This window comes from Neovison vison, chromosome 13 (genome assembly GCF_020171115.1).
Source record: "Neovison vison isolate M4711 chromosome 13, ASM_NN_V1, whole genome shotgun sequence".
Classification (NCBI taxonomy): domain Eukaryota; kingdom Metazoa; phylum Chordata; class Mammalia; order Carnivora; family Mustelidae; genus Neogale; species Neogale vison.
The window spans coordinates 96,002,951-96,028,626 of NC_058103.1; the positions used below are offsets into that span (position 1 = coordinate 96,002,951).

At 39.6% G+C, this 25,676-nt stretch overlaps 2 protein-coding genes across 2 annotated transcripts; both read left to right on the forward strand.

Moving 5' to 3' along the window:
- Positions 1-759: 759 nt before the first annotated feature.
- Positions 760-1,725, forward strand: LOC122893268 (olfactory receptor 11G2-like). The gene has a single exon (XM_044230168.1). It carries the CDS (start codon positions 766-768, stop codon positions 1,723-1,725), a length of 960 nt encoding a protein of 319 aa, XP_044086103.1. The 5' UTR covers positions 760-765.
- Positions 1,726-24,209: 22,484 nt separating this feature from the next.
- Positions 24,210-25,190, forward strand: LOC122893238 (olfactory receptor 11G2-like). The gene has a single exon (XM_044230121.1). The coding sequence runs from the start codon at positions 24,264-24,266 to the stop codon at positions 25,188-25,190; it is 927 nt and encodes a 308-aa protein (XP_044086056.1). The 5' UTR covers positions 24,210-24,263.
- Positions 25,191-25,676: the final 486 nt, after the last annotated feature.

A 25,676-nucleotide genomic window follows, 5' to 3' on the forward strand; every position in this document is an offset into this window, starting at 1 on the left:
CCCTTCAACGGATGAATGGATAAGGAAGATATGGTCCATATACACTATGGAGTATTATGCCTCCATCAGAAAGGATGAATACCCAACTTTTGTAGCAACATGGACAGGACTGGAAGAGATTATGCTGAGTGAAATAAGTCAAGCAGAGAGAGTCAATTATCATATGGTTTCACTTATTTGTGGAGCATAACAAATAGCATGGAGAACAAGGGGCGTTAGAGAGGAGAAGGGAGTTGGGGTAAATTGGAAGGGGAGGTGAATCATGAGAGACTATGGACTCTGAAAAACAATCTGAGGGGTTTGAAGTGGCGGGGGGGGGGTGGGAGGTTGGGGTACCAGGTGGTGGGTATTATAGAGGACACGGATTGCATGGAGTACTGGGTGTGGTGAAAAATAATGAATACTGTTTTTCTGAAAATAAATAAATGGAAAAAAATTAAATAGAAATTAAAAGAAAAAATATAAAAGCTAAAAAAAAAAAAAAAAAGAAGAGAGCTAACCCAGTATATTGAGTTTAAGAGGAAAGAAAAAGAATTACACATAATAATATCAACCTGCATTGTGTTCTACTATCTGGGATAAGCTAAAGGCTATAGGGATTTTTAATCTATTTTGTTCACTGCTACACCTCCAGTATCTAGAAAAAATCCCTCGCCAACAGTAAACATTCAATAAAAATTGAATTCATAATGAATCAACTAATCTGTTTCTTCTTTGGACAAAGAAAATGAAACCTCTCCACTGTTCCAGGAATATTCAGTAATTATGGGTTCTTTCATAGCTCCCAGATACATGAAAATCTCCAACACCCTCAACATCTCCAGCACCATCACTGGCTTCATCCTTCTGGGGTTCCCTTGCCCCAGGGAAGGGCAGATCCTCCTCTTTCTGCTCTTCACCCTTCTCTACCTCCTGACCCTCATGGGCAATGGGTCTATCATCTGGGCAGTGCGCTGGGATCAGAGACTCCATACTCCCATGTACATCTTGCTCGCCAACTTCTCCTTCCTAGAGATCTGCTATGTCACCTCCACTGTCCCCAACATGTTGGCCAACTTCCTCTCTGATACCAAGGTCATCTCCTTCTCTGGATGCTTTCTCCAGTTCTACTTTTTCTTCTCCTTGGGTTCTACAGAATGCTTTTTCTTGGCTATTATGGCATTTGATCGGTACCTTGCCATCTGCCGACCTCTACACTATCCAACCATTATGACAAGACGTCTCTGTACCAATCTGGTGGTCACCTGCTGGATACTTGGTTTCCTCTGGTTCCCAGTCCCTATCGTTGTTATTTCCCAAATGTCCTTCTGTGGGTCTAGGATTGACCACTTCCTATGTGACCCAGGTCCCCTATTAGCACTCACCTGTGCCAGAGCCCCAATAATGGAGTTCTTTTGGATGATTTTAAGTTCTTTGCTTTTATTTATTCCTTTCCTCTGCATCATAGTATCCTATACTCTGGTCCTCAGAGCTGTGTTGAGGGTCCCTTCAGCAGCTGGACGAAGAAAAGCTTTCTCTACCTGTGGGTCCCATCTGGCTGTGGTTTCATTGTTTTATGGCTCAGTGATGGTAATGTATCTGAGCCCAACATCTGAACATGAATCTGGGATGCAGAAGCTTGTGACCCTCTTCTATTCTGTAGGAACCCCACTCATTAATCCTGTCATCTACAGTCTGAGAAACAAAGATATGAAATATGCCCTGCATAAATTTCTAGGAATATAAAAATTTTTACTTTGGTAAAAAAAAAAATCTTTGAATAATAGCCTACCTTCATACTTCTTCAGGTGAAAAAATATTAATAACCAATACCACTCTGAGAATTGTTAATCCTATTATTGAACTTATTCATTGTGGCTGTTCATACTTTTCCTAGAATCATTAGAGCAAGAAAGGACTCAGAGACATTATCCAATTCCCTCACTTTATAGATGAAGAAGCTGGAGAATGGAAATTTTGAGGGACCTGCTCTCATCATAACTTTATAATGCACAGAATTTTGTTTATTTTTTAAAGAGCTGCTCTTTCTATTCATAAAGAAAGAAATACATAATAAACTATAAGAAAATATGTTTTCCATTCAGATATCTAACCATCAAATAGTCTTTCATTTGAGCAGGGAGAAATATGTATATTCTTGATAGAAATGTAAACTGGTACAACTTATACTTAAACAAATCACAAACAATTTAACAAACTTTAAAATGCATGCTATCCATTAACCCAGCAATTACACTCATTCCTAAATACCTAGTCTACACATACAAGCACGCATATGTGAAAATATGCATGCAGAAGAATATTCATTGTTGCAATGTTGTAAAAACACATTACTAGAAACCACTTAAATGCCCATTTATTGAGACCTGTTTGGATAATTTATGATGTGCCCATGCAATGGAAAATGAAACTTTTTTAAATGAGGGAGTTTAGATGTACAGATATGGTACCATGACAAGTTACTTTGTTAACTGAATACATGATATAATCTGTCATTTCTGTTTAAAATTATAAATCTGTGCATTTTTAAAGGGTAGAATATCCTTTTGAAGTATAGATATGAAAACTAACAATGGGTTCACTTGGGAAGAGGATGGAGGGTGTTGTGGATACAAAAGAAAGGAAAAGATTTATTTTCCCCCTGTACCCTTTGTTATCCCAGAGACAAAATTTTATTGATGATGATGATGACGACGATGTCATCTCTACTGGCAAATTTTCCAAGAACTGGGTACTAAGGAATAGTTCTCCCACAATTCCTGGGCCCCTTGCATAATCTATAAAGGAGGCTGCCTTCCATAACATATGAAGGAGCCAGGATCTAAGAGTCCACAGACATAATTTCATTCAGACTTCTTTGTTCTGAAGCGAGCAAATGGGAATTACTTTGTCATCTGAGAATTTGTGGGAGGAAATAAACTGCATTAAAATTATAAACAGACTGGGAGGGAGACAAACCATAAGTGACTCTTAATCTCACAAAACAAACTGAGGGTTGCTGGGGGTGGGGGGTTGGGAGAAGGGGGGTGGGGTTATGGACATTGGGGAGGGTATGTGCTTTGGTGAGTGCTGTGAAGTGTGTAAACCTGGCGATTCACAGACCTGTACCCCTGGGGATAAAAATTTAAAAATTTAATAAAAAAAATCACCAAAAAAAATTATAACCAGACTCTTTTCAGAACTATTATATTTATATTCTTTATTGCTTACTCATTCAGTAAAAACATTTAATGAGGGATGCCTGGGTGGCTCAATTGGTTAAATTGTCTGACTCTTGGTTTTGGCTCAGGTCATGATCTTGGGGTCATGGGATCAAATCTTGTGTGAGGTTTTGAACTCAGCTGGGACTCTGCTTCTCTCCATCTGCCCCTCTTCCCACTCACACACCCTCTCAAAATCAAATATATTAATCTTTAAAAAATTTAGTGAACTACATCAATGTAGAAAAGAAAGTCCCTGCATTTGTGAAATTTTTAATCTAGTGAGGGAGACCAATAATAATCAGATAAACATATAATTCCAGTTAGTCATAGTAGTATAATTAAGAATGAGGGAGGAAAGAAATTTTGTAATCATGTGTGGTGATTTTAATTAGATTTATTGTGGTGATGATTTTCCAATATGCACATATATCAAATCTTTACATTGTATAACTGAAACATAACCTTGTATGTTAACTATCTCTCAATAAAATATGAATATATGAGTATAGAAAATGTTAGGAAGTGAAATGTCATTCCCCACTACAACACTCAAAAGAGGCAGTAGAGTCTTGTTGCAACACCTAGCTTGATGTAAATGGAATGACAGAAATGACAACCCTAAGTCATTCCATTAACATTCACTAACTGCTGGCCTTTCTACATTTCACAGATACATGAATATTTTAACACGTCCAAAATGCTAACACTCTGACTCCTCTCACCCCAAGGAGTTTTGGATCCTTCTCTTTGTGCTCTTCCCTATTTGTCCACTAAAAGCACTACACCCCACAAGCTCCATTGTGTATGGCTTCCTGCTAAATAAAACTAATGGGAGACACCATCAGGAGATCAGAGGGAAGAAAGAGAAGTTAGCTTCAACACAGCCCATAGACCCAGGAAAATGGATCTGCTCACTTTGTTTCCTAACGGTATGGTGACTGACCATGCAACCAACAAAATTTCCCACAGAGGGCCTCACCCTCTCTTTTTTTAGATCAAGCTCTGAGTACTCAGGTCTCTGGAATTTCCTTCTCTAATGGCCCCAAGCCCACTTCCCTGGCCTGTGTAAACATTTTCCCTTAGTCTATCATCTGAATGGCAGTCTGTGTGTACATCCCTGGACCACAGAGATGACAACGGGGTTATTTAAAGGGGTATGGACAGAGCCTGGATATACAAGCTAGGTGTCCTCTTATGTGAGTATATGAGGGCCTCTCACATTGTCAAACTGATTCAGGGGTAGAAAGAGAAAGGAGTGAGCCACAAGAGAAAGAGCCTGGAGTAAGAGGTCAGCTCTCTCTGTACCACAGTTCTGCATGAAACTCTCAGGAATCTCAGAATTCTACTTCTGAAGCTAGTTTTCTAAGTCCATACAAAGTACACCTGAAAATAGAAGGAAAGGACATATTTTACAGAACACTGTTAGGTTGATTTTTATCTTTTAAATATTTAGACATATTGCATATGGGAATCCACTTGTATTTTTGCCCTGTGCCCTATGAATGTTATGGCTCAACCTGGATGGTATATATCTTCTGTGTTCACTACTAGGTTCTAGTAATGGCTACATCTCTCTAGGAATATAGGTTCTCTCAGATGATACCTGCTTTACTGCTCTTGCACTTATGGGGCTCCTATAAAACTATTTCCTCTTCTGACCTTGTGAGGTCTCGGGTAATAATAGTTTCTCTGTGTTACTAGGCTCTGAGTGGCTCAATATCCATTCTGGATTACCTTAACTCTGTCTGTGCCTCTATAAAAATTCTCTTCATTAGGGTCTCTTCAATTGTGTTCCCTGAATGAACTATTCTCACCAAAATACTAGCCAATAGGATCCAACAGTACATTAAAAAAATTATTCACCATGGCCAAGTAGGATATATTCCTGGGCTGCAAGGTTGGTTCAACAACTGCAAATCAGTCAATGTGATACAATACATTAAAAAAAGAAAGAACAAGAACCATATGATACTTTCAATAGATGCTGAAAAAGCATTTGACAAAGTACAACATCCTTTCATGATAAAAACTCTTCACAGTATAGGCATAGAGAGTACATACCTTAATATCATCAAAGATATCTATGAAAAAGTCAAGCAGAGAGAGTCAATTATCATATGGTTTCACTTATTTGTGGAGCATAACAAATAGCATGGAGCACATGGGGAGTTAGAGAGGAGAAGGGAGTTGGGGAAAATTGGAAGGGGAGGTGAATCATGAGAGACTATGGACTCTGAAAAACAATCTGAGGGGTTTGAAGTGGCGGGGGGGGGGTGGGAGGTTGGGGTACCAGGTGGTGGGTATTATAGAAGGCAGGGATTGCATGGAGCACTGGGTGTGGTGAAAAAATAATGAATACTGTTATGCTGAAAGTAAGTAAATTAATAAAAAAATAAATTTAAAAAAGATATCTATGAAAAACACATCAAATATCATCTCAATGGGGAAAAACTGAAAGCTTTTCTGCTAAGGTAAGGAACATGGCAGGGATGTCCATAATCACCACTGCTATTCAAAATAGTACTAGAAGTGGGGCGCCTGGGGGGCTCAGTAGGTTAAAGCCTCTGCCTTCGGCTCGGGTCATGATCCCAGAGTCCTGGGATTGAGCCCCGCGTCAGGCTCTCTGCTCAGCAGGGAGCCTGCTTCCTCCTCTCTCTCTGCCTGCCTCTCTGCCTACTTGTGATTTCTGTCTGTCAAATAAATAAATAATAAAATCTTTAAAAAAAAATAGTACTAGAAGTCCCAGCCTCAGCAATCAGACAACAAAAATAAATTAAAGGCATCTGAATCAGCAAAGAAAAAGTCAAACTATCACTCTTTGCAGATGATATGATACTATATGTGGAAAACCCAAAAGACTCCACTCCAAAACTGCTTGAAATTGTACAGGAATTCAGTAAAGTGTCAGGATATAAAATCAATGCACAGAAATCAGTTGCATTTCTATACACCAACAGCAAGACAGAAGAAAGAGAAATTAAGGAGTCAATCTCATGTACAATTACACCCAAAAGCATAAGACACCTAGGTGCTACTGCCCCTCGGAATAATTTGTTACTTAAACTATAACCCCTGGAGGATTTTACTAGTTGCCAAGCACATTTAGATATGGCATTAAGAAAAACATATACTGGCAACAGGTCTTTGGGGAGAAGGACGATATACGACTGTGAAGCTGGGCAGCTGGGGATGCCTGGCTCACTCAGGGCGGAAGGCCACCCCTTCACAGAAGCCACGCAGCTGGGAAGCCGGGCCTGCCCAGGGTGGAACGCTGCCTGCTTCAGGGAAGCCAAGTATCAGGGAATGCCTGGTCAGCTCAGGGTGGAACAAAATACCGCCTGCTTCCCTTTTCCGCTACCACTCCTTTCTCTTCCCAGAAGCACCCGTTGTTTTTTAGATGACTCCTTTGAATGTGCTTGGTTAACTATAAACTTTGTCCTTCTTGCTTGTCCGCAGGACGTGCAACTAACGTTTGACTTTTATCAGTCCTTCTGTTGGCTATTGTTTCTATCTAATAAAAGTGAGACTGTGGAGTTGCTCGTGGCAGCAGTCTTTTCTTTTTTTTGGGGGGGGGGCTGGTAGTTGGAAATTCTTTTTTTTTTCCAATTTATTTATTTTCAGAAAAACAGTATTTATTATTTTTTCACCACACCCAGTGGTCCATGCAAGCCGTGCCCTCTATAATACCCACCTCCTGGTACCCCAACCTCCCACCCCCCGGCCACTTCAAACCCCTCAGATTGTTTTTCAGAGTCCATAGTCTCTCATGGTTCACCTCCCCTTCCAATTTACCCAAAAGCACGTACCCTCCCCATGTCCATAACCCTACCCCCCTTCTCCCAACCCCCCTCCCCCCAGCAACCCACAGTTTGTTTCGTGGGATTAAGAGTCACTTATGATTTGTCTCCCTCCCTATCCCGTCTTGTTTCATGGATTCTTCTCCTACCCACTTAAGCCCCCATGTTGCATCACCACTTCCTCATATCAGGGAGATCATATGATAGTTGTCTTTCTCCGCTTGACTTATTTCACTAAGCATGATACGCTCTAGTTCCATCCATGTTGTCACAAATGGCACGATTTCATTTCTTTTGGTGGCTGCATGGTATTCCATTGTGTATATATACCACATCTTCTTGATCCATTCATCTGTTGATGGACATCTAGGTTCTTTCCATAGTTTGGCTATTGTGGACATTGCTGCTATAAACATTCGGGTGCATGTGCCCCTTTGGATCACTACGTTTGTATCTTTAGGGTAAATACCCAGTAGTGCAATTTCTGGGTCATAGGGCAGTTCTATTTTCAACATTTTGAGGAACCTCCATGCTGTTTTCCAGAGTGGTTGCACCAGCGTGCATTCCCTCCAACAGTGTAGGAGGGTTCCCCTTTCTCCGCATCCTCGCCAGCATCTGTCATTTCCTGACTTGTTGATTTTAGCCATTCTGACTGGTGTGAGGTGATATCTCATTGTGGTTTTGATTTGTATTTCCCTGATGCCGAGTGATATGGAGCATTTTTTCATGTGTCTGTTGGCCATCTGGATGTCTTCTTTGCAGAAACGTCTGTTCATGTCCTCTGCCCATTTCTTGATTGGATTATTTGTTCTTTGGGTGTGGAGTTTGTTAAGTTCTTTATAGATTTTTCGACTGTTGTCCCCTGCTCCCAATCTCTTGCAGCTGACTTGTTTGTGCCTAATTCTTCTCTCATAGCCAAATGGAAGCGGCACCTAGGGATAAAACTAACCAAAGAGGCAAAGATCTGTAGTCAGAAAAATATAGAAAATTCATGAAAGAACTGAGGAAGACATAAAGAAAGGGAAAAACATTACATGCTCATGGACTGGAAGAACAAATAGTGTGAAAAGGTCTATGCTACCTAAAACAACCTACACATTTAATGCAATCCCTATCAAAATACCATCAATTTGGGGGGGGACAAGATGGCGGGGTAGTAGGAAGAGGTGTCTTTTCAGCCAGTACCCCAAAGTGAGCTGATTACCTACCAAAGAACTCCGATCACCCATGAAATCAGCCTGAGATCAGAATTATACACGTCTGGATCTCTACAGGGGCGGAAGACGCCAGTGAGCAGGTAAAGCGGAATGGGAACTGCGGACTGATATCGGAAGATAAACAAAAGGGGGAGGGAGCCACCAGTGGCGACCAGTGGGAAAGTAATACCCCAATCCGAGTGAGAGAGACCTGCGTCTTTTGCATTTTTATTTTTTGAATTCCCTTTTTAAAAAAAATTTTAGTTTAGTTTAGTCTAGTATATTCCTTTTTATTTTTATCCTCTAATATTCATATAGAGTTAACTTCAAAGTAATCCCCTTTTCCCAATCAATACTACCCCTATAGGTAAACCAATTTTTAATCCCCTTTATCTTAGGAGAGTTGAGTCCTTTAACAAAGACATCAAGATACATCCAGGAAGATTTATTTGCATATATATATTTTTTTCTTTTTTTCTCTTGCCATATAATTGTATCAGTCTTTTTATCTCTTTTTGTTTGTCTACTTCATAAATCTTACCTTGGGGCCCATCTGGGCTGAACCTTCTCTTTCATCTTCCCTTTCTTTCCTGTCTCTCTCTCTCTCTCTTTTTTCTTTTTTGTTTTTCTTTTTCTTCTTTTCCTCTTTTTCTTTTCTTTTGTCTCTCGTTTGGGTGGGGAATCCTGATTGCTCAGAAGTGTTCCAGGGTGCACCTTGACTGCACCAGAGTTGATACATCCAGCTACATCTGTTCAGTCTTCTCCCACCAAAATGACTAGGAGGAGGAATGCCCAACAGAAGAAAAATACAGAGGATGGACCTTCTGCAACAGAGCTAATGGCTATCAACATAGACAATATGTCGGAAAGAGAATTCAGGCTAACAATTATCCAGGCAATAGCTAGGTTGTAGAAAGCCATGGATGACCAAACAGAATTGATTAGGGCCAAACTGAAAGCGACCAGACAGGATGTTCACAATGTTAGGGCGGAGCTTAAAGCTACCAGGGAGGAGGTCCACAATGCTCTCAATGAGTTCCAATCTAATCTAAACTCTCTCAAAGCTAGGGTAACTGAGACAGAAGATAGAATTAGTGATCTGGAGGACAAACAGATAGAGAGAAAGGATCAGGAGGAAGCCTGGAACAAACAGCTTAGATCCCACGAAAGCAGAATCAGGGAAATAAATGATGCCATGAAGCGTTCCAACGTCAGAATTATTGGAATCCCTGAAGGGGAGGAGAAAGAAAGAAATCTAGAAGATATCGTGGAACAAGTCCTTCATGAAAACTTTCCGAATCTCGCGAATGAAACCAGCGTTCATGTACTAGAGGCTGAACGGTCTCCACCCAAGATTATACATTCCAAAAAAACACCACGACACCTGATATCAAATTGAGGAATTATAATTGTAGGTATAATCTCTTGAAAGCCGCCAGGGCAAAGAGGCTCCTTACTTACAGAGGGAAGCCCATCAGAATAACGTCAGACCTGTCCACAGAGACCTGGCAAGCCAGAAGAGGCTGGCAAGATATATTCAGGGCACTAAATGAGAAGAACATGCAGCCAAGAATACTTTATCCAGCAAGACTGACATTCAAAATGGATGGAGAGATAAAGAGTTTCCAAGACCGGCAAGGCTTAAAAGACTATGCAACCACCAAGCCGACACTGCAGGAAATATTAAGGGGGGTTCTATAAAAGAGGAAAAATCCCAAGAATAGCATTGAACAGAAATATAGAGACAGTCTACAGAAAGAAAGACTTCAAAGGTAACTCGATGTCAATAAAAACATATCTATCAATAATCACTCTCAATGTGAATGGCCTAAATGCACCCATAAAACGGCACAGGGTTGCAGGTTGGATAAAACGATAGGACCCATTCATATGCTGTCTACAAGAGACCCATTTTGAACCTAAAGATACACGCAGACTGAAAGTGAAGGGGTGGAGAAGCATCTTTCATGCCAATGGGACTCAAAAGAAGGCTGGGGTAGCGATTCTCATATCAGATAAATTAGACTTCAAACTAAAGACTGTAGTCAGAGATACAGAAGGACACTACATAATCCTTAAAGGGACTATCCACCAAGATGATCTAACAATTGTAAATATCTATGCTCCCAATATGGGAGCAGCCAATTACTTAAGAAAACTGTTAATCAAGATAAAGAGTCATATTGATATGAATACACTAATCGTAGGAGATCTTAACACACCTCTCTCAGAATGAGACAGATCATCGAAGCAGAAAATCAATAAAGAAACAAGAGTATTGAATAACACATTGGACCAGATGGACCTCATAGATATATACAGAACATTCCACCCTAAAACAACAGAATACTCATTCTTCTCAAGTGCACACGGAACCTTTTCCAGAATAGACCACATACTGGGTCACAAATCAGGACTCAACCGATACCAAAAGACTGAGATTATTCCCTGCATATTCTCAGATCACAATGCTTTGAAATTGGAGCTCAATCACAAGGGAAAGTTCCGAAGGAACAAAAACACCTGGAAGCTAAAGACCACCTTGCTTAAGAATGCTTGGATCAACCAGGAGATCAAAGAAGAACTGAAACAATTCATGGAAACCAATGAGAATGAAGACACTTCGGTCCAAAACCTATGGGATACAGCAAAGGCGGTCCTAAGGGGAAAATATATAGCCATCCAAGCCTCGCTCAAAAGAATTGAAAAATCCAGAACACACCAGCTGTCTCTACACCTTAAAGAACTGGAGGATCAACAACAAATCAAACCAACTCCACACATAAGAAGGGAAATCATCAAGATTAGAGCTGAGATCAATGAGGGAGAAACCAGAGATACAGTAGAACGTATCAATGAAACTAGAAGCTGGTTTTTTGAAAGAATCAATAAGATCGATAAGCCATTGGCTACACTAATCCAAAAGAAAAGAGAGAAAGCCCAAATTCATAAAATTTTGAATGAAAAGGGAGAGATCACAACTAACACCAAGGAAGTAGAAACAATCATCAGAAGTTATTACGAACAGTTATATGCCAATAAGCTTAGCAACCTAGATGAAATGGATGCATTCCTGGAAAAATACAAACTACCAAAATTGAACCAGGAAGAAATCGACAACCTGAATAGACCGATATCTAATAACGAGATTGAATCAGTGATCAAAAACCTCCCAAAAAACAAGAGCCCAGGACCTGACGGATTCCCTGGGGAATTCTACCAAACCTTCAAAGAAGAAATCACACCTATTCTCCTGAAGCTGTTTCAAAAAATTGAAGCAGAAGGAAAACTTCCAGACTCTTTCTATGAAGCCAGCATTACCCTGATCCCCAAACCAGGCAAGGACCCTACCAAAAAGGAGAATTTCAGACCAATATCACTGATGAATATGGATGCTAAGATTCTCAACAAGATCCTAGCCAACAGGATCCAACAGCACATTAAAAATATTATCCACCATGATCAGGTGGGATTCATCCCTGGGCTACAAGGATGGTTCAACATTCGCAAATCAATCAATGTGATACAACAAATTAATATGAGAAGAGAGAAGAACCACATGGTCCTCTCAATTGATGCAGAAAAAGCATTTGACAAAATCCAGCATCCATTCCTGATTAAAACGCTTCAAAGTATAGGGATAGAGGGAACATTCCTGAACCTCATCAAATCTACCTATGAAAGACCCACAGCAAATATTATCCTCAATGGGAAAAAGCTTGCAGCCTTCCCATTGAGATCAGGAACAAGACAAGGATGCCCACTTTCACCCCTCTTTTTCAACATAGTATTAGAAGTCCTAGCAACAGCAATCAGACAACAGAGAGAAATAAAAGGTATCCAAATTGGTAATGAAGAAGTCAAACTCTCTCTCTTCGCAGATGACATGATTCTTTATATGGAAAACCCAAAAGACTCCACCCCCAAACTACTAGAACTCATACAGCAATTCAGCAGCGTGGCAGGATACAAAGTCAATGTGCAGAAATCAGTGGCTTTCTTATACACTAACAATGAAAATACAGAAAGGGAAATTAGAGAATCGATTCCATTTACTATAGCACCAAGAACCATAAGATACCTGGGAATAAACCTAACTAAAGAGGTAAAGGATCTATACTTGAGGAACTATAGAACACTCATGAAAGAAATTGAAGAAGACACAAAAAGATGGAAGACCATTCCATGCTCTTGGATCGGAAGAATAAACATTGTTAAAATGTCTAGACTGCCTAGAGCAATCTATACTTTTAATGCCATTCCGATCAAAATTCCACCGGCATTCTTCAAAGAGCTGGAGCAAATAATCCTAAAATTTGTATGGAATCAGAAGAGACCCCGAATCGCTAAGGAAATGTTTAAAAACAAAAATAAAGCTGGCGGCATCACCTTACCTGATTTCAAGCTTTATTACAAAGCTGTGATCACCAAGACAGCATGGTACTGGCATAAAAACAGACACATAGACCAGTGGGCCAGAGTAGAGAGCCCAGATATGGACCCTCAACTCTATAACTTATTTCACTCAGCATAATCTCTTCCAGTCCCGTCCATGTTACTACAAAAGTTGGGTATAATAATAACCTCAGCCTACTCTTACAAAGACATTTGTCAAGAAGAGAGCTCACCAAACTATGGAAAGAACCAAGATGCCCTTCAACAGACGAATGGATCAGGAAGATGTGGTCCATATACACTATGGAGTATTAGGCCTCCATCAGAAAGGATGAATACCTAACTTTTGTAGCAACATGGATGGGACTGGAAGAGATTATGCTGAGTGAAATAAGTCAGGCAGAGAGAGTCAATTATCATATGGTTTCACTTGTTTGTGGAGCATAACAAATAGCATGGAGGACAAAGGGAGTTAGAGAGGAGAAGGGAGTTGGGGAAAATTGGAAGTAGAGGTGAACCATGAGAGACTATGGACTCTGAACAACAATCTGAGGGTTTTGAAGGGACGGTGGGGTGGAAGGTTGGGGGAACCAGGTTGTGGGTATTAGAGAGGGCATGGATTACATGGAGCACTGGGTGTGGTGCAAAAACAATGAAGACTGTTATGCTGAAAATAAATATAAATAAATAAATAAAATAATAAATAAATAAATAGATAGATAGATAAAAAGCAAGAAAGCCAACCAAAGTTTGTGGCATCACAATTTCAGACTTCAAGCTCTCTTACAAAGCTGTAATCATCAAGTAATGTAATCATGTGGTACTGGCACAAAAACAGACACATAGATGAATGGAACAGAATAGAGAACCCAGAAATAGACTCTCAACTCTATGGTCAACTAATCTTCAACAGAGCAGGGAAGAGTGTCCAAGGGGAAAAAAACAGTCTCATCAACAAATAGTGTTGGGAAAATTGGACAGCCACATACAGAAGAATGAAACTGGACCATTTCCTTACACCACACCCAATAATAGACTCAAAATGGACAAAAGACCTCAGTGTAAAACAGGAATCCAGCAAAACCCTAGAGGAGAACACAGGCAGCAAACTCTTCAACCTCAGCCACAGCAACTTCTTCCTAGAACCATCGCCAAAGGTGAGGGAAGGAATGGCAAAAATGAACTGTTGGGACTTCATCAAGATCAAAAGTTTTTGCAAAGCAAAAGAAACAGTCAACAAAACCAAAAAAAAAACTCACAGAATGGGAGAAGATAGTCACAAATGACATATCAGATAAAGGGCTAGTGTCCAAAATCTATAAAGAACTTATCAAACTCAACACCCAAAGAGCAAATAATCCAATCAAGAAATGGGCAGAAGACATGAACAGACATTTCTGCAAAGAACACATCCAAATGGCCAACAGACACCTGAAAAGGTGTTCCATATTGCTTGCCATCAGGGAAGTACAAATCAAAACCACAATGAGATACCACCGCACACCAGTCAGAATGACTAAAATTAACAAGTCAGGAAATGACAGATGCGGTGTGGATGCAGAGAAAGGCAAACCCTTCTACGCTGTTGGTGGGAATGTAAGCTGGTGCAGCCACTCTGGAAACAGCATGGAGGCTCCTCAGAAAGTTGGTAATAGAGCTACCCTATGACCTAGCAATCACACTACTGGGTATTTACCCTAAAGTATTGGGTATTGTACCCTAAAGATACAAATGTAGTGATCCAAAGGGGCACGTGCACCTAAATGTTTACAGCAGCAATGTCCACAAACTATGGAAAGAACTTAGATGTCCATCAACAGATGGATGGATAAAGAAGATATGGTATATATATACAATGGAATACTATGCAGACATCAAAAGAAATGAAATCTTGCCATTTGCAACGACGTGAATGGAACTAGAGGGTATTATGCTGAGCAAAATAATTCAATCAGAGAAAGACAATTATCATATGTTTAGATGAGAAACATTCTTTCAAGTTTCAAACAACAAGTAAACATTTTTTTCCAAATAAATTTTTGACAATTTAAATATTGTTAGATGGGTGCTATTCTTTATAGAATATGGAGAACAAAACATATGACACTTAAAACTTCCTTATAAGTGCAAGAGGAAAGAAGTAGAAAAGAGTAAAGAGGGAAATAAGACAATGGAAATAGAGACTAGAGTCTGAGCAAGGTTTGAAGATGTCTTTGAAGATGGAAGAGGAAGTCATGAGCCAGATAATGCAGAAGACATCTGAAAGCTATAAAAAAAAAAAGGCAAAGAAATTATTCTCCCTTACAGCCTCCATAAGGAACTCTGTCCTGCTGACATCTTGATTTTAATCCAGTGGACCTATTTTGGACTCTATCTTCTAGAACCCTAAGGTAATACAGATGCATGTTTTCAGCCACTAAATTTTTGGCATTTGTTGAAGCATCAATAAGAAACTGATACAATCAACTGGATAAGAACCTGAAATATTTGTATTATAGCAATATCTTGAAGGAATCTACACGCTGAGGAGGATGTGAACATATCTTATGTTTTGACTGTGTAAGTGACTGCTTTGGAAAAGAAAGTACAGCATTCTCTTCTCCTGTTCAGCCCACAGATGAGAAAATAAACAATGAGACAGCACAGTACATCCCAATGTGTAGCAAGCTTCAAAATTATAACAGTAAGTTTACAAAGCTGAAAGAAGACACATCTAATAAGCCTATGCATATAAGATCAACTACTCTTTGGCAAAAGGACTAAGAACACCAAATGGGGAAAGGATAGTCTCCTTAATAAATGGCACTGAGAAACTGAATACCCACATGCAAAAGAATGAAATTGGAACCATATCCTCCATCATACACAAGAAACAAACTCAAATAGATGAGCATAAGATCTAAAAATTGTAAAACTCTTAGAATAAACCATAAGGCAAAGCTTCCAGAAAAGTCTCTGGTCTGCACAATTATTTTTTGGATATGACACCAAAGCCCATAAAAGAAAAGCAAAAAGCAACAACTGGTACATCAAACTTAAAAGCTTCTGCACAGCAAAAGAAATAATACACTAAATGAAAACGGAACCTGCAGAATGGCAAAGTGTTTGCAAACCATATATTTGACAACAGGTTAAAACCCAAATATGTAAAGAATTTCTACAACTCAAAAGCAAAAAAAAAAATTCAATTTTGACCAAAGTTTACTGGTGTAAATTAAGCTAAGTGGTTATGCTAGTTTAGTTTCATAATTATCATAAAAGAAGCAGAAAACTTGTTCACAATCTAATCTTATCCAGCAATTATGACCAATGAAATGGAGATGACAGAATTAGGTAAAGCAAAAATGTTTTGTTCTTTCTCCTAAAAACTTGTAGAGTGAGTAATATGGAGAAAAAGCTATTTATAGATGAATTTTAACAGTAAATTATTAATGTTTTTATTTCATAACTTTCATAATTCATGTTTCCAAACAAAATTAGTAATACTCTTAGAGAAAACATTATAAAGAATAGCACCCATCTAACTATTTAAATTGTCAAAAAGTTTATTTGGAAAAAAAATGTTTACTGGTTGTTTGAAACTTGAAACAACTTTGCTCATCTAAACAGTTACAAATAGTGGTAGGGTCATAATGTACCTGCCCCTATGTCTCTGCTGTTCTCCCCAGAAAAAAATCCTGAGAAGGAGTCCAGTGAAACTAGTTCATTTGGGTAATGAATGGAACATTGACAGAAGAGTGAAACAAGGAAGTATTCCAGTAGAAAAGGTACATTGTCAAGCCAGCTACCACTGTGGGTAACTGGAGCTAATCCCTCTAAGGAACCCCAGAGAAGTCCCGTAGACATCCCAGAGTTGCTTCACTACAGGAGCAAGGAAGCTGGAATTTTGATATCCCAGTTCTCATCTGTCCATAGTTGAAGGCTTCTAGGGAGCACAGAGGTCATTAACTTCCCAGAACTTGTGATGTGAAAGAATGAAAAAAAGGCAGGCAAAGCAGGTTTCCCAGTCAGAAAACAAAACAAAATCAACAACAAAAAAAACCTCTGGGAAATAAACGTGGAGGTTGGCAGGTACACTAAAGTGAACAAAGGAGGAAATATGGAGGGAATATACGCAGGGAACTAATGACCTCTGTTACACTGTACTAATACCACCTCCAAGAATTCTGTGAGAAAATATCTAGGCTGAGGGGATCAGTAAGAGATGATGCTGACAAAACACAAAACAAGAAAAGGAATACAAAGAGGACACGTCATAAATTAGCTCTCATTATCTGCATGAGTAAATTAATCTCCCCAGATCCCTCACACCTCAGGGCTTAGCTCTCCCACTGCCAGTCATTAATGCAGTGTTCTTGTCTACTTTTCAGAGGGTGAAATTATTCATTCCATGAAAATATATGACCTTCCATTGCATGCTAAGTAGCTTGATGTGGCTGTGACATAAGAACATCTGTAAGAAACAGTGGGGAAAAGGAAAATAACAACAACAGGAATAACAATGTTAGAGATGAGGGGCGCCTGGGTGACTGGCTCAGGTCATGATATCGGAGTCCTGGAATCGAGCCCTGCATTGGGCTCTCTGCTCAGTGGGGAGCCTGCTTCCCCCTCTGCCTCTATGCCTATTTGTAATCTCTGTCAAATAAATAAATAAAACATGAAAAATAAATAAATAAAACATTTTAAAAATAATAATTTTAGAGATGAATTGCAGGTGTTCTTGTTTTGTCAGTTTTGAATCTTGTGTTGTGACTGAGGGAAATATTAAAGCTGTTCAAACAAGGAAGCAAAATGAACTAATTAAGTCTTTAAGATGAACCTTCTTCCATAGTTGGAAGCAGAAGGACAGAAAATGAGTTGTGCTAAAAAAAAAAAAAAAAAAAACCTGCACTCCATCAGAGATGAGGGAGGCATAGAACCCAGCTTCCAGATGCAACTGCTGGAGAGGAACTGTGAAATGCCCTGCTCTGGCCTCTCCTGGACCTGGGTGGTGTGCCCTAAAATTCAGCTGCTTGAGGCTCACAGGGCCCAACCATAAAAAAGAAAGGAAAGATCTATAAAGAAACCAGGTAGGAGCCAGGAAGATTGATTCCAGCTGCAGCTGCACAGCCCTCTATGCCTGAGATCTCATCACACCTTCCCCCATCTCTCCTTTCTAGAAAGTCAGAAGAGGTTCTGTCCCTAAAACCCATGATTCACACCACTCACTAGAGGCCCAGTGAGTTGCTTCCTGCATGCAGTCACCACACCCTATTACTTGGATAGACTTTCCTTTGGGCAGCCGGCAGGTGCTCTGAGTCGGTTTGGAGGTTGACTAGATCTCAGGTCATCAGAACTTTAGGGCTGGAAAAGGTAATATTTTCTCCTCTACTAGAAAACAAAGGTGGAAGGCATCAGGGTCTCCAGAGAAGGCAGGCCCCTGGGGAAGAAAAGAACTGGCACAGAACAGTCTCCTGACATGGTTCTCTTTCTAGCAGTGGAAAAGTGATCCTCATGGAGCAGGGCCCACTCCCTAGAGGCTCTGCTTATAATCCCTCTGACCTCCAGCAAATACAAAGAGATCACCCTATTTCTACACCTTCACTCATTGAGGGTTATTGTGGAAGAGACCCGCTCTCCTCTCCAGGAAGACCAGATACTGTAAGAGAATCTTCAGGTTTGTCCCCTTGAAAGCAATGACACAAAGCTTAGAGGAGATAATAAACATAAAAGCGATAGAAAAACTACCACCCCCTAAATAAGGCTCCCTTTCACTTTGCTTCAGGTATATATTATATAGTTAACAATTCCTAAGCATTTTTGTGTGAGGACCTAGATAAGGCTCTTCCACAGGTTATCTCAGAGTCCCCCACCCCTTGGTGAAAGTGTTACTCTGCCCATTTTGCAGATGAAAAGACTGGGAAATGGTATTACAAAACTGGCTTGACAACGTTCATATAATTGGTAAAATATGATTTGTAATTCAAACCTTGGGCTCCTTACCCCAAATACTTTGCTTTTCTACTAGGCTTAGCTACCAATCACTTCTCATAAATGAGAACACTGTTCCTATTTTCAAGTGCTTTGCAGACAGGGACAGGTGTGATAATCTGTCCCAACCAAATGAAGTAAAAGGATGTGCAGTTAAGAGAGCAGGTTAGTAATACTTCTATACCATCCTGTCTTCTCAGACCTGCCTTAGGAAAAAAGGAAATATTAGAGAAACATCTTTCTCTCATCTGACAGCTCAGGACCTGGCTGTCCTAGATTGGGTCTACCCAAACTTTCCAAGATATAATGAAGGTAAGAGTGTAGTTTATTTTGTCTGACTTCTTAATTAACTCAGTCTATGCATCCTGAATACCTACCACAGCTTTGACAGGACTGTATCCATATATGCACTACATCTACACAGCACTTTCTAAAACTGAGCCTGGAAAATCTTCCTGCCACTGTCCAAAGCCCCATACCAGGTAAATACTGCCACTCTCTGTATGGAGAGGCCAACTAATAAAAGGTGAGGAAGAATGCGGTCTTGTTAGATATATCTTTTTTTTTACCCACTGTCAATTTAGTTAGGTCAAGCATGAAATCGTGATGACACACAGATTATCATTTTTCACACCCTTCTTGTTTTCTACGGCAACTCTGTCAGACACTCAACATGAGAGAATTGCCCTGAAAGATAGCTGGCCTGGATCTTTTGGTTTTCACATATAAGCAACAATCTATACAAGTGATGTTTTATCTGAGACATAAATGTGACTAAAATATTGCCTGTAGATCTATAAAGTCTCCAGAGGATGTGCACTTTTGCTGTACTTGGAATGAGAGTAAGCATTTTTTTTCAATTTATTTATTTTCAGAAAAACATTATTCATTATTTTTTCACCACACCCAGTGCTCCATGCAAGATGTGCCCTCTATAATACCCACCACCTGGTACCCCAACCTCCCACCCCCCCCGCCACTTCAAACCCCTAAGATTGTTTTTCAGAGTCCATAGTCTCTCATGGTTCACCTCCCCTTCCAATTTACCCAAATTCCCTACTCCTCTCTAATGCCCCTTGTCCTCCATGCTATTTGTTATGCTCCACAAATAAGTGAAACCATATGATAATTGACTCTCTCTGCCTGACTTATTTCACTCAGCATAATCTCTTCCAGTCCCGTCCATGTTGCTACAAAAGTTGGGTATTCATCCTTTCTGATGGAGGCATAATACTCCATAGTGTATATGGACCACATCTTCCTTATCCATTCATCCGTTGAAGGGCATCTTGGTTCTTTCCACAGTTTGGTGACCGTGGCCATTGCTGCTATAAACATTGGGGTACAGATGGCCCTTCTTTTCACAACATCTGTATCTTTGGGGTAAATACCCAAGAGTGCAATTGCAGGGTCATAGGGAATTTTATAATTAAAAGTGATAAAGATCATATGCTGCTACTCCCTTTTCATATAAAGCATTTTATAATTAAAAGTGATTAAAACTCATATGCTGCTACTCCCTTTTCATATAAAGAAATCAAAGCTTATAAAGATTAAAAAAAGAAAACAAAACAGAAACACCCACTAGAGCCACTGAGCAACTCTGTCGCAGAACTGAATCTAGAATTTCTATCCCACTCTTTCCTGCTTCGACATCCAAAAGCTGTGGGATCACAACTATCTTTAGCAGTCGGGGTGCAACATGCCCTACTATCCAGAACATTCCATCTTGCATTGCTTCCTTTGAATGGAATTCCTCTCAAGTATGGGTCAATGCTCTGTAGCCCCAGGTCATTTTTCCCCAGTCTTCCTTCTACATTTCATTTCCTAAAATTTCATCTCACAGGATTTTTGAAGTTCAAGTGAAGTAATTCATAAATATTTATGTATCTATCACCTAGCTATATTCTCTGTAACAATGTAGATAATTTCTTTGACAAATATTTACAAAATACTATTTTCTTCAGACTGTCCTGGGCACCAGGGATAAACTTGAAGGACAAAAACAAAGAGCCTGAGTCAGGGAAGTATTCACTTCTAGAAACTAAAAGGCAGCCAATGTTGTATTTCTGAACTATTGTGTGCACATATACATCTGTGCATGTGTGTACAGAGACATAGAAATTAGGGCAAATCCTGATAGTTTTAATTCATTTTTGTAATTTAATGGAAAGCTGTCCTAACAGATCTGCTAAGCAGAACAGGTAGATCCCAACAGCTGTCCCCGCTTTTTCTTAAAAGGTCATTATTGTTGGACCAAGTTGTCATCATTCCACAGTCAAATGGATGGTGCCTGCCTTCCTGCTTATAAATACGAAAGAGCAGGAGTCAGTAAACTATAACCAATGGAACAAATCTAGCCTGCTGTCTGTTTTTGTATGGCCAATGGACTAATAATTCTGACATTTTTAACTTAAATATAAAATCAATATGTAAGAATAACATTCTGTGACACATGAAAGTTACATGAAATCCAAATTTCAGTGGACATAAATAACATTTTATTGGAATACAGCCATGTGCATTCAGTTAGATAATGTCTGTAGCTGCTTTCACACAACAGCAAAGGTGAGTAGTTGTGACAGAGACTATGTGGCCTGCAAGCCAAAAAAATTTTTTAAGATTTTTATTTACTTATTTGAGAGATAGGAAGAGCAAAGAGGGAGAGTGAGAGGGAGAAGAAGACTCCCTGCTATGTAGAGAGTTCGACATGGGGCTTGATCCCAGGACTCTGGGATCATGACCTGAGCCTAAGGCAGACACTTAACTGACTGAGCCACCCAAATGCCCCTACAACCCAAAATTTTTAAGACAAAATTTGCTGGCCCTTGGTGTAAAGCATTACAGAAATGGGTCTGTCTCTACTGAAATTCTGGCTAGTATGGGTCTAGTTCAAATATGTACACCTCCCAGTGAGATCAGCCCAGAGAAGGGCACATTCTACAACCCCTCTGCTTGTTGAACCTTATTTTATATCTGAAGTCCCTATGTGTTCACCTCCTTTGCACAATAGTGTATGTTGGGGGAGGGGGGCATGTGTGTATGAGAGACAAAGAAAGTATGTATGTGTGTGTGTGTTTGATTAACAGAATCATGAGGTGAAGTTAGAAATATTAAGCAGGGTCAAATCAAAGACCCTGGTGTGGAGATTTTATTTACTGTAAGTGCTTTGGGAAGTTAATTGAAATCCTCATGCAAGAACAAGGACTGATCTGATTTTCCTTTTTTAAATAGTCACTCTGGCTGTGGCATGGATAGCAGGTTATAGAGGGGAAGGGTGGAAGCAGGAAGCAGTCAGAACAGCATCACAGAAGTCCAGCAGAGAAAAGATGACAGCTTAAGCTACAGAGAAGTAGGTGGACCAGAGACTTATTTTGGAGACAAATGAACAGAAATTGTTGACGAATGAGATGTGAGGGTAAGAGAAAGGGAAGAAATACAACACTGAAATAAGTTCTACGGCAGGGAGGGGGCAGAATTCTTAAACATTTAATACAAGGACCAATTATTAGACTGTGCTCATGCTAAGATGTTTACTCCTAAAATGGAATTTCACAAATACCAGCAAAACAATCCTGGTCAAAAATACTAATCATTATTAGTAACCTTTGTTTTTAATTGCTCATAATTAAGTTAACTTCCTCTAAATTAGCGCTAGACTTATAGACTTAATCTCTTTTTTAGAATCCATCAAGGATTTACACATAGCAAAATCTTTCCCATGTCCCTGTTTTAATTCTTTAGCAATCAGCAGGCTCATGTGACTCCAATGTAACTTTGAAAACACTGCAGGGCATGCTGCAAAAAAAGGCTAAATGCTTAAGGTCCTTAATCATGAACGAAGCTGGTACAGAGTGACTTTAAAAAAATACATTCTTCTGTTGTCTGCTTCCAACTACCCTTTTTAAGAGATAAATGTGTGGTCTCAGAAATTTAGTAGGCCCCTACACAAATGAGTTTAAAAGCAGAAAAGGAAAAGACGTCTAGGAAATGGAAGTTCATAATGCAGATACCAAAAGAATCTAGCTCACTTTTCCTCCACCAAGACCAGAGTCCATTAAACCCTATTCCAGTTTATACATGGTAAATAGAGTCAGGCAGATCTGTGGAGATTTTATCGGCCCCAAGAATCCCCCACGCTATCAGAATCAGGGGATCCTTAGTTTCAAATGGCCCAGAAACGGTTTTAAAAGTTATGCTGTGACTGTTCCAGTCTTACCCCGCCTTACCCCCCTTTACACGACTGTTCTTCCTCCAGTGCAACTCTTTAAGCCCCCAAACCTAATACTTGAGATGGAGTATCAGCTGGTTGCTGTCACCTTTTGCTCTTGGTCCTACAGTTTTCTCAGAACTTGATTACTCACAGTAAGAAATTATTCGACTCCCTGGATACCTGTGCCAATTTTCAAAAAGCAAAATATGGACTTAACATAAAATGGGGGGGGGGACACAGATTTTCTGTTGCTTATTTTTTTTCTGTTGCTTATTTATACATTTATTTACAGAGGGTTCTAATTGATTCCAAGGCCTGAGTACATAATTGCTTAACAAAGTTATTCTAACTTATTTAGAACAAAAGAAAACAACTGTATGTAATATTCAACATTTAAAAGCCACTCTGCCTTGAGATCATCCTAAGGAGTTACTGAAGGATGGAGTAAAGTTTTAGCTTTGCATCCCCTACAAATCCACCACTATTTAGAATTCCATATTATTAATAATTACCATAGTATATATTGTTGGAATAGAATTATATTTATAACTATAAACTAGGAAAATTCATATGTCTTTTTTAGGTAAGCACAGACCTGTTTCTACATGGCCCATTAATAATTCTTTCACCTTGGTCAACCATGGATGGCTACAATTGCTGTTTTTTTTTTGTTGTTTGTTTGTTTGTTTGTTTGCTTTTCCAATTTATTTATTTTCAGAAAAACAGTATTCATTATTTTTTCACCACACCCAGTGCTCCATGCAAGCCGTGCCCTCTATAATACCCACCACCTGGTACCCCAACCTCCCACCCCCCCGCCACTTCAAAACCCTCAGACTGTTTTTCAGAGTCCATAGTCTCTCATGGTTCACCTCCCCTTCCAATTTACCCAAATTCCCTACTCCTCTCTAACGCCCCTTGTCCTCCATGCTATTTGTTTTTAACACAACAGAAACTAAAGCTAATTCTTGCCAATTGGCTTGACTGTTTTCACATAAAACTGGTGTGTAATATTATCAAATTAAGGTAATCATTTAGTTTTAAATAAGGCCAATTTCAAAAATCATGTAAAAGAAGTCATTCAAAAAAGTTCCAAGTTTGTTACATAATAAAGAGTTTGATGCAATTTCTGCCACAACCGCAAATGTCACCACTTCTGAAAATGGAAAAAATTCCACTTTTGTGAGAACAGGTAGGTAGACAGAAACTCTATTAAATATAAGGTCTAATCTAATCTTAAAACACCTCTACAACACTCTCCTTCAAGACCTTATCAATTATAACCAGAGTTATCTTGAGTCCACAGTGAAAATGTCAATGAGAATAAAAAGTAACCCAGCTCAATATTTTTCTTTCTAAGAAAAAAAGTAACTATAAACATATAGTTCTCTATTTTCTTTCCCAAGATGTTTTAAATAAACTCTGGGTCCCCGTCTCTCTTTACACTGTCATTCAATAATTTGATGGCCTTTTTACAGTTCCCAGACACATGATAATCTCCAACAGCTCCAGCACCATCACTGGCTTCATCCTTTTGGGCTTCCCTTGCCCCAGGGAAGGGCAGATCCTCCTCTTTCTGCTCTTCACCCTTCTCTACCTCCTGACCCTCATGGGCAATGGGTCTATCATCTGGGCAGTGCGCTGGGATCAGAGACTCCATACTCCCATGTACATCTTGCTCGCCAACTTCTCCTTCCTAGAGATCTGCTATGTCACCTCCACTGTCCCCAACATGTTAGCCAACTTCCTCTCTGATACCAAGGTCATCTCCTTCTCTGGATGCTTTCTCCAGTTCTACTTTTTCTTCTCCTTGGGATCTACAGAATGCTTTTTCTTGGCTATTATGGCATTTGATCGGTACCTTGCCATCTGCCGACCTCTACACTATCCAACCATGATGACAAGAGGTCTCTGCACCAATCTTGTGGTCACTTGCTGGATACTTGGTTTTTTCTGGTTCTTGATTCCCATCGTCATCATCTCCCAAATGTCATTCTGCGGATCCAGGATCATTGACCACTTTTTGTGTGATCCAGGTCCTCTTCTAGCACTCATGTGCAAAAAAGCTCCTGTGATAGAGCTTGTCTTCTCCACTTTAAGTCCTCTGCCCCTCGTTATTCCCTTTCTCTTCATCACGGGGTCCTATGCTCTGGTCCTAAGAGCAGTACTGAAAGTCCCTTCAGCAGCTGGGAAAAGAAAGGCTTTCTCCACCTGTGGGTCTCATCTGGCTGTGGTTTCACTGTTCTATGGCTCAGTACTTGTCATGTATGGAAGCCCAACATCTGAGCATGAAGCTGGAACACAAAAGATTGTGACTCTGTTTTATTCTGTTGTGACCCCCCTCCTTAATCCTGTGATATACAGTCTTAGGAACAAAGATATGAAAAATGCCCTGCAGAAACTTCTGGGAATATAAAAAGTGTTAATCAAAACAGCTCTTGAGAAATTAGAGCTCAATATTACATTTAAGTTATTTACAAAAATTGTATTTAACTTATTTTCAGGTTTAAAAAGTTTTTTTTTAGTATAATTGACACACAATATTACACTAGTTTCAGGTATACAACTTAGCAATTTGACAAGCTTACATATTATGCTACATTCACCACTATATAGCTACCGTCTGACTCATTATATAGTTATTACATTATCATTGATTGCATTTCTTATGCTCTGGTTTTCTATGCATGTGACTTAATACATGATTGGAAACCTGTATGTCCCCTTCCTCTTCACCCATTTTGCCCAACCCACACTGCTCCCCACTGGCAGCCATTAGTTTGTTCTCTGTATTTATAAGTTTGGTTCTTCTTTTTGTTTATTCATTTTTTAAATACCATTTACAAGTGGAATCCTATGGCATTTTGTCTTTCTCTGACATATTTCACTTAGCAAAATACCC